The following is a 9,707-nucleotide window of genomic DNA, read 5'->3' as shown; positions in this document are numbered from 1 at the left end:
TGTGGAACACGGGAGGGGGTGGGGGAGAGGAGTTAAAGGTGGAGAGGAGAGGTGGGGACTTGGTACGTTAAGAAAAGGACAGGGGGAAAGGATGGGGGGTTGAAAAGAGTGGGAGTGGAGGGGCCCGACTGTGGGTGGTAATAGAGGGAGAGACAGCGGTGGGACACAGCGAACAGAGTGAATCTGGATGGTTCAGAAGTGCACGGGATGGGAGTTCAGAGACTGGAGGGAAATCACGCCCGGCGGGCTCCGGACTGCCGAGGAAGTCTGCGGCAGGGGCGTGGCTGGGGGGGGGGAGTGTGCATTACACAGGATTCCCCCACCCCCTTGGAGTTCCAAGACTTCTCCTTTAGTCCCTCCTCCTCCTTGGGAGTAACAAGCCCACCTTCCAATCAGAGCCGCGGGCTGGGCAAGAGGTAGCCAATGGCGTGGCAGGGGCGGAGCTGGGGAGGGGGCTCACACGGCTCGGGGAGGGGGCGCGGGGCATCGAGGGCTCAGGAACTGCGAAGGGCGAGCCATGGCGTTGGGGCTGCAGCGCATGAGGTACAGGGCTTCGGGGATAGGAATGATGGGGACTGGGGGCTCTCCTTGACGGGGGTGTGGGGGAACCCCTCATCTGTGGGGTGTGGCTCAAGTTGTGAACACCCTGGGGCGCGCGACCGGGGACACATCCCCGACGCACCTTCCACCCTAGAGGGTTGCAGGGGATCTGGGATTTACCCCATGAGCTCTAGCTGTTCCCCCACCACCACCCCAGGAACAGCTTTGGGGTTGTGAGCTGTGATTTTCTGATACACGACGGGGTTCAATCCTCCTGGCTGGGAGTGAAACTCCAAGTTCCTATGGATTGGAGGTGGTTGAGTTTGATCAGTGGGCTCTCTTCCGAGAGAGGCTTTACTGGAAGCCCCAGAATTGAGTCTTTCTTGCCTGTCAGACTCTTGTGATCTTAAAAAGGGATCCCCCAAATTGAGGTTTCCCAGACATAGGGAGTCCCTGGAAGACTCCACTTCTGACTTCCTGAAGAGAGATTACCTTTATTCTGTCCATCCTAGCAATCTCCCAAGCTTCAAGTTGCCCTAGAAATGACCGGAAAGAATGTCTCCTTAGAGTCTGTGTGGAACCCAACCGAGGTCCTTTATCCTTTCAAATAAGTGGGATGATAGCTGGGGAGGGGAGTTCACGCCTGTAAACCCAGCACTCAGCACTCGGGAAGCTACACAAGAAGGATGATTTCAAAGCCAGCCTGGCCTACATGGCAAGTTCCAGACCAGCTTTGGTCTACACAGAAGGCCACTAACAAAGAAAAAAACAAAAGCAGGGTCACCCCTTTTCAATCCCAGCGGAACAAGCTTGACCCACTTCCCAAAGCCTGGTTCTGTGTCTCGTTCATCTGCCCGCACCCAGTCCGCATTTGAGAGAGGAGGGCCCCACCCAAACCCTATTTGAGGGACATCCTTGGGAAAGCAGCGCCGCCTGTGGCCCGGCACAGCTGGGGCCATCCTGGGAAGAGGTGGATTTCGTGTTCACCTTACAACAGGTGCAAAGCCATAGCCAGGCTGCCACAGGAGACACCAGAAAACTGCCCTAGACCCTTGGCATTCCCTGTCTAAACTGAGGCATCCCTCAAGTCTCGCCACAGTCACTCCTCTCCGGCTTCCTAGGGCTGATTGGTTTTCTCTACACTCCGCTTTTACCCCCACCTCAACCCACCCAGGCTCCCCTTCTCCCGTTCTATTCCCATCTCTGGCTCTGAGCCCACCAGGGAACTCCATCCCCACCCCTTCTAGGCCAGCCCTGGCGCCGCTCGTGATAGCGCCCCCTTATGGCTGTGTGAGGGGCCCCTCTTAACAGAACTAGGGTGCCCCCCTCCGCACCCAAAGCCAGCCCTTTCCTGTGGTGTCATCCCACACAGCCGCACACCACTAGTAACTCGCACCCACCTCCCGGCTGCGCTCCGGTCCCCTCCTGCGTTCCCAGGATGGCACTTGGCATCAGAGGGGGCTTGGGTAATGGTAAGTGGTTCCCTCTGGACTATGAGCCCCCCCTCTTTCTTCTAGCTTTCGGCTTCCAGCCATCTCACCCTTTGTGGGGGTGTTCTTGGGAAATCCATAATGGGCACATTGCCCTGAGTACCCACCCGAAAGCAGGGCTCCCCATAAAAACTGGACTAGTGACTGGCACCCCACCGAATAGCCAAATGACCATACTGCTGAGAACAAGTTAAGGTCAGAGAGGCTCCCCACTGACCCCTACCCCAAGTCCTTTCTCCGACCCAAACCTTGGCCCCTGGCCTCTCAGGTCACCTCCAAGCAACATCAAAAGGGGTCTCTGCCCAGATACAAAGCTAAGCCTCCACCACACCTCAGATACTCTACAGTTTTTGTGAGCGCCGCCCCCCCCCCCAGCCCCAATACCCAGCTGAGAGTCAGAAGAGAAGCCCAGAATATGAGAAAGAGGCTCTTTTAATTTCCTAAGCCTTTCAGGTTGGGGAAAGAGATGGGGTCTTTTCTCTCCTAGCTAAAGGGCCACCGGGCCCCAAGTCCCCCTTCCCAGGCCTCACCCTGGGCCTCTTGGCCACACCCTCTGTTCTCAGCTAGAACACAGAGTAAGGGTGGCAAAGTTCCAGGCGCACGTCCCAGGCTGGGCAGGCTGCCAAGGGGTTGGACCAGAGCTGGGCCAGCTAGGGAGATCAGTAGCAGTGCTGAGACAGGAGGAAAAGACTTAGTCCACCAGGCAGAAGGGAGCAGGCAGGGGGCCCTTGGCTGGTGGGCACACCCTCCTGAAGAAGAGCATTTTAGAACGCAGGCCTCAAAGTCAGGGTTCAAATCCCCAAGCTCCCACTTCCTGGCTGTGTGATCTTGGCCCAGAGATTTCCTTCCCTGAGCTCGCGCTTGGATAATGGGGATCAAATCTTTCCCAGGGAGGGAACACGTACCCCTCCCCCCACACACACACACACCTAGTCAACAAACCCGATTCCCCTAGGGATTACTGTGTGGCCTCCGGCAATGTCTATCACCTCTCTGAGGTGGCTTCCTAAAGCAGGAAGGTAATAATGGGTGCAGGGTGGGTATGGGGCTTACCTGAGAAGCAGCTGAGCAAGGCAGACAGAAATGGAAATGAGAGTCTGGGAACTACCACCTGAGTGACACAGGACAAGGGTGCCTCTGCTCTGAACCCCAGTCTCAATCTGAGACAGGCTGACCTCGAACTCACCACGTCGGAGGATGCCCATGAACTCCTGGCCCTCCCGTTCCCACCTCCTTAGCGCGAGCGTTGCAAGCCTGTGCCACCAACACCCTGTGTGTGTGTCGTACTGTGGGGCAAATGCCCCACCAACTGAGCTGCATGCATCTCGGGCCCTGTTTCTACCTTTGGAAAAAAAAAATTACATTTATTCATTTCTGTACCTGTGTGTGTATGGGGGGGAAGGGGTTGCGTGCTTGCCCTCGAGAGTGGGTGAGGGTCAGAGGACACCTGGCAGGAGTCAGTTCTCTCCTTCCGCCAGGTGGGTTCAGGGGATCGAACTGGTCAGGCTTGGCCCCGTTTCTACATTTCTAAAAGGGAGGTCTTCGCTTCTGCTGCATGGGATAGCTGTGAGGCTGGATTGGGGTCTCTAGTTTCTGAGGGTGCAACACACCGTCACTGTTCTTTTATTCCTTTGAAGCGTTCGTGTAACAGCTGGGTGTGTACTTGCACGCTCATAATAATACACTCGCACACACTTGCATGCATGGCTAACTGCACACGTGTTCTTGCACTTTCAGAGGCCCACAGGTTACTCCAGGGTACAAGAGACTCATAAACTTGAGCCTTTCAGGACTAACACTAGCCAATAGCCAAGCCTCGCTTGCTAAGCCTCTGACATAGATTAACTCATTTAATCTTCCAGCCACCGTAGGGATCCATCAGGTGATGCAGTCCTATGACCATAGCACTCAGGGAAGAGGCTGAGGCAGGAGGATCATAAGTTTCAGGCCTGTCTGAGCTACACAATGAGACTTTGTCCCCCAGCCCCACCTCACATGCCCCCAAACCCAAACAAACACAAACCACCCTTTGAGGAGGCGGAGGTTATTATACTGTGCCCAGGAAGGTTAAGCAACCTGCCCAAAGTCACACAGCGAATGAGCAAGGGCGATAACGGCTGGCAGAACTGGAACCCTGACCCAGAAGAGGCAGCCCCCACTCTGTCTCACAGCTAGGCCAGAGAGCCAGCGAGAGGCCCCTACTTCCCGTCAGAACATCCGGAGAACAGACGGAGAGGGAAGGAGGGTCCCTCTACAGCCACCAGCGGGCTCCTTCTATGGAGGAAGAAACCCTGCTGCCACCCTAGCCATGGAGAGTAGGATTACAGAGCTCAGCTGCCTGGGAGGTGGGGCGCCGGCCCCACCCCCACCCCACTCCCCTTCTCTCTCCCAGTTCCCTCTGTCCCAGGGCCCCCAGCTCAGTGAGGCCCGCCCACCCCCACCCTCTGGGCAGGAAGACAAACAGGGCTGGAACAGTAGAGTACAGGACGGAATGTCCTCTGGGCAGGCAGGACTGAGGCCCCTGCCCCCACCAGCCAAGAGGGAGTTCATGGGGGCGCCCCCTTGGCTCCTCCAATACTAGGCCAGCCTGCCCCCTTCAGGGCCTCACACAGCCTTGCAGCTACCTCCACCCCACCCCACCCCACCCGCACCCAGACTGAAACATTTTTTTAGCCCTCCCACCCCCAGAAGTGGCCTCTGCTCCCCGAATTAACGACTTTTAGGAAAGTGCAGCCTCCTGTCCCAGAGGGGTGGCCATCACACGTAGAAACCTCACTGACTGGGCTCAGCCAGAGACTGGTTGTGTGATCTCTTGGGCAAAGGACTCCACCTTTCAGAGCCTCGGGTTCCCCTTTGCTAAATGGGTTTAAAATTCGCCCCCTCCCCTGTCGAGCCCAGGCATAGTGACAGGCCTATAGATTTATAGTCCAAGCACTCAAGAGGTGGAGGCAAGATCGGAAGCCAAGGGTCATCCTTGGCTTGAGCTACATGAGATGCTCTCTCAAATAGCAATTGGGGGCAGCAGCACACGCCTTTAATCCCAGCTCTCGGGAGGCAGAGACAGGCAGATCGCTGTGAGTTCGAGGCCAGCCTGGTCTACAGAGTAAATTCCAGGACAGCCAGGGCTGTTACCTAGAGAAACCCTGTCTGGAGAAACCAAATAAATAAATACATAAAAATAAATAATAATAAAGTTCCCTGAGGGTCAGATGAGTGCTCATTACATGTGACAAACACACAGGGCTGGTTTGTGGGTTAGAAATCTTGTAAGCATCAATAATACTGAATATAAGACTAGATATAATATACCTTCTTTAAAAAGGAAAAAAAAAAACTCAAAAGGAGACTTATGAGTCAAGTGTGGAGGCACAAACCTATAATCCCAGCACTTGGGTGGTAGAGGCACAAGGATCAGGTGTTCAAGGCCAGCCTGAGCTACACAGGGAGACCCTGTCAAATAGACTAGGGTGTCAGATAAAGTTTGGGGTTTTGTCTGGTTGGTTGCTTGTTTGTTATTGAAATAGGGTCTCATGTAGCCCAAGCCAAGGATGACCCTAGGCTTCCTCATATGTAGACTAGGCTGGCCTCGAATTCAGAGATCTGCCTCCCAAGTGCTGGGATTGAAGGTGTGCGACATTATGCCCGGAGTTTTAAGTGGGTTTGGCACTTGGCAGGGAAAATGACCTAATAGTGAAAATGGATAATTGATAGATATTAATATTACTGGTGAAAGATCGAGATCGATCTCTCTGTCTGTCACACACACACACACACACACACACACACACACACACACACACACACACGGAAGTCAGGCATTTGAAGGGTAGAGGTACTGGGCAGAACGCAGGGGTTGGTTTGCTGTGTCACCCTTAGTGGGGCCCGGCCCCTCTGAAGGCCCCTTTGGTGTGTCGTTAGACTTTGAGATATCTCTGTGAGATTCAGCTTGGCTGGGGAGGGGACACCGGGGAGGGAAAGGAGCCTGGGAGGCTGCGGGCTCTTCGCGCTCCATCTCTCCTTTGGACTCAGGCCAGCTCTACCACCCCCTCCCACCGGGAGGCCTCCCTGTCCCCCAGGCGACGTCTCTAGTAGGGAAATGAGCTGCAGATAAGTCCTGGAGAGGACAGAAGATCTTAGGCACATATCCTGGGGGAGAAGCTTGGAGCAAGGCCCTGCAGGGAGGGCCTCATGGGCTGGGACCAAGACAGGTAAAATTTGGGGCAAGGAGAGGGGCTTCAAGGGGAGAAGCTGCCGGGGGGGGGGGGGGCAGCGATGTTGCCGGGACCCCAAGCGGAGGCGTCCCACATGTGACCTGTCGTGTGCCATTTCCTTTCCACAGGTCGAGCACGGAGCTGCGGAAGGAGAAGTCGCGGGATGCGGCGCGCAGCCGGCGCAGCCAGGAGACCGAGGTGCTGTACCAGCTGGCACACACGCTGCCCTTCGCGCGCGGAGTCAGCGCGCATCTGGACAAGGCCTCCATCATGCGCCTCACCATCAGCTACCTGCGCATGCACCGCCTCTGCGCCGCAGGTGAGCCCGGAACGCCCCGCCCCCTGCCTCCGCCCACAGCGGAGGCCCCGCCCCTGGGAAGCCTCCTCCGCCTCCCTGGCTCTAGAATCCCCTCTCCGAGCGAGGACCCGCCCTTCGAGTGCTAGACTAATCGGAGCTCTGGGCTCAGAAAGACTCCTTGGGAGGCCCCACCCCTTAGTATCTATGGGAGGCCCCTGGAGGCCTTAGGCTTGGGCTTTGGGGGAGACTAAAGTCTCTACCCCCTTAATTTTGTGTTTGTTTTCTTTTTGTTTCTTGATTTTGGGGGGTTTGGAGTGGGGTTTTTTTCCTTTTTTTTTTTTGAGACAGGATATCACTGTGTAGCTCTGACTGGCCCAGAACTTGCTGTGCAGACCAAGCTAGCCTTGAACTCACAGAGATCTGCCTGCCTCTGCTACCCACCCCCTCCCATCCACTCACCCTGCCTTTAAGTGCTGGGATTAAAGGAATGCACCACCACATCGGCAATTTATGTGTTTGTTTTCTTTTTTCCATACTGGAGGTTGAACCCAAATCAAGGGGTATGGTACCCAAGCACTCCACCAGAAAGTCAAGCCCCCAGCCCCTCACTGGGGGATTCTAGGCAGGGGCTCTACCACTGAGCCACACATCCAGCTGTCTTTTTACAGTTTTGACACAGGGTCTTACTAGGTTGCTCAACTAGTAAGAATTTGAACTAACTTGGTAGGCCAGACAAGACTTGAATTTTTGATCCTTCTGCCTCGGCTTCACATAGCCACCATGCTTAGCCAATCCTTGTCCACCCCAGGAGGCTCCCCAGGCATTATTTTAAAATTCCTGGAAGTCTCTCTTCATCCTCTCCCCTCTTCTCCTCTAGTTCAATTTCTTATTCTCTTAGCAGCCACCCAAGGAAGCGCTTGAGTGCTCTCTCTCTCTCTCTCTCTCTCTCTCTCTCTCTCTCTCTCTCTCTCACACACACACACACACACACACACACACACACACACACACACACACACACACACACACACTCAGACTCCTGAAATTTTTTCTAAAAAAATTAGAAATTTGAAAAGGTTTCATTATAGAGGGTCTGCCCATTAAATTCCCTTGCCCCATAGACTTTGGGGGAGGGGGAGTTTACGCCTTTAGAATTCTGTCAGCAGCCCTCTGACCTCCACGTGCACAGGAAATAAATAAAATGTATTGGAATTCTGTCTTCCGGAAATCCCTGACATTTTAGAATTCTGCCCATCTGGCAGGCCATCCACACCCTCCCGCCAAGAACTCTAGAAAACTCACAACTCTAGAATTCCAGGTGCCCCCAGGCCTCTTTGAAGTTCGACTCCTCAGAGAGTTCAGTCTTAGAATCTTGGGGGATTCTATGTCCCCTCTGGGAGTCCATGTTCCTGTTTCCAAAGTTTAGTGGCCTTGACCTCTTCTTTGCGACTCCCAAGCCCCTAGGATTTTCTCCCACTCGCCCAGGCTTTTCTATGAGTTCATGTGGGTGAGGAAAGATGGCGGGAAACTAGGTAGGGTGGGTCCATAGCTGATAACAGCTGCCCCGTCCTCCCCCTCCCCCTCCCCGCCGGCCTGGGCACCAGGGGAGTGGAACCAGGTGGGAAAAGGGGGAGAGCCACTGGACGCCTGCTACCTGAAGGCCCTCGAGGGGTTCGTCATGGTACTCACCGCCGAAGGAGACATGGTTTACCTGTCGGAAAATGTCAGCAAGCACCTGGGCCTCAGTCAGGTGAGCTGCCTGCTCTGTACCTGCCCCTCCCCCAGTGGGGATGCTGGGGGGACCGTGGTTCCCCACGACCTCAGTTCTTCCTTTATGAAATTCACAGTATGGCAGAGGGGAGAGAGGACCGTCACCAGACAGAATGGTCAGCGCTGTGATGGGACAGCCTAGATGTAGGAAAGAAATGTGGCGCTGAGAGGCCTGACCCAGCCTGGGAGGAGATGGACTTGGGGGGGCTGCTTAGAAGAAAGACCGTCTTAGCTGCAACCTGAATGGCTTAGCAGTGAGGATCACAAATGTACATGGCGGAGTGTTGGCACACACAAAGGCCCGGAAGTGAGACGGAAATGGAACACTTTGGAGACATGGCTAAGTGGAACATGGACAGAGGACAGTGGAAGAATTTGGGAGGGGGAAAAAAAGATCAGACAAGTTCAATAGGTCGATAACGTGTGTTCACGTGAGAAGGTTTGTCTCCAAGGCGCTGGGAGCCGTGGAAGGAGTGAAAACAAGGGAGAGGGTGTGCTAACGTGGTAGAACTGTGTTTACCGTTCAGAAAGGGAACAGAAGGACTAAAGATGAGAGGATGCGCAGCAGGGAGAGGAGACCCCTCAGGTGCGAGGAGAGGAGCTGGGCAAGCCATCTGGGGACTAGACCTAACTTTAGTTCACCTTTAGAGTAAACCCTGTATGAGAAAGTTTGTGTTCTTTTTTTTTCTCTTTCATGTAAATGGCTGTACAGTGGACCTCTGTTCCTTCTCCCTGATGCATATCCCCACTCCTGGTACCAATTTCTCTGTGAGTGTGAACTCTCAGAGCCAGACAAGTGACCGCCCCAAAGTCCCAAACTAGAAAGTGATAGAGCCAACTATCAAAGCCAGCTACAAAGGTGTTATTGGGAGAGTACTGTGTCGCCCAGATCCCACCCTGGGCACTTTTTCATCTGTGTCCCCTCCTCCTAAACGGAAACAAGTAACAGACTCTTTGACCTGCCCAGGAGGTGTGACTCACCCTTTGCGCTTGTGACTCCTGTTTTTATTTTATTTGTTTGTTATTCCTCGTAAAAGTTTACCTATTTTATGTGTATGGGGGAGACTGACTGTGGGGGAGGGTTGTGAGCACACATGCACACACTCACGCATCACGGGCATGGCATGTGGGTCCTGAATATATGTAGGTACATCATGTACGTTGCAGGTGCCCTCAGAGGCTAGAAGGGGACACTGGATCCCCCAAAACTGAAATTACAAGCAGTTGTCAGCCACCTGATATAGAGTCCTGGGAACTGAACCCAGGTCCTCTATAAGAGCAGCAAGTGCTCTTAACCAATGAGCTGTATCTTCTCCATTTTGGATTTTTTGGTTTTTTGGTTTTTGTTTTTTGTTTTGTTTTGTTTTGTTTTGTTTGGAGACAGGGGCTTACTATGTA

The 9,707-nt window shown here is 54.1% G+C and overlaps 1 protein-coding gene across 7 annotated transcripts in view; it reads left to right on the top strand.

Moving 5' to 3' along the window:
- Positions 1–478: 478 nt before the first annotated feature.
- Hif3a (hypoxia inducible factor 3 subunit alpha) overlaps positions 479–9,707 on the top strand; it is a 31,884-nt gene continuing 22,655 nt past the window's right edge. Inside the window, exons 1-3 of one of the 7 annotated variants that reach the window (XM_052763325.1) lie at positions 485–543; positions 6,370–6,560; positions 8,144–8,289. In XM_052763325.1, the coding sequence (XP_052619285.1) occupies positions 518–543; positions 6,370–6,560; positions 8,144–8,289 (363 nt within the window). In that variant the 5' untranslated portion in view covers positions 485–517. Of the gene's footprint in view, positions 544–1,389; positions 2,013–6,004; positions 6,239–6,369; positions 6,561–6,887; positions 9,078–9,707 lie in introns of those variants that run through there. The other 6 variants (XM_052763326.1, XM_052763328.1, XM_052763327.1 and 3 more) reach the window with 6 other exon arrangements.

The sequence above is a fragment of the Peromyscus californicus genome, unplaced genomic scaffold, assembly GCF_007827085.1.
Source record: "Peromyscus californicus insignis strain IS unplaced genomic scaffold, ASM782708v3 Scaffold_4__1_contigs__length_199733344, whole genome shotgun sequence".
Classification (NCBI taxonomy): Eukaryota; Metazoa; Chordata; class Mammalia; order Rodentia; family Cricetidae; genus Peromyscus; species Peromyscus californicus.
The sequence above is the reverse complement of the archived record's forward strand: the minus strand, read 5'-3'. Positions and strand labels throughout refer to the sequence as shown.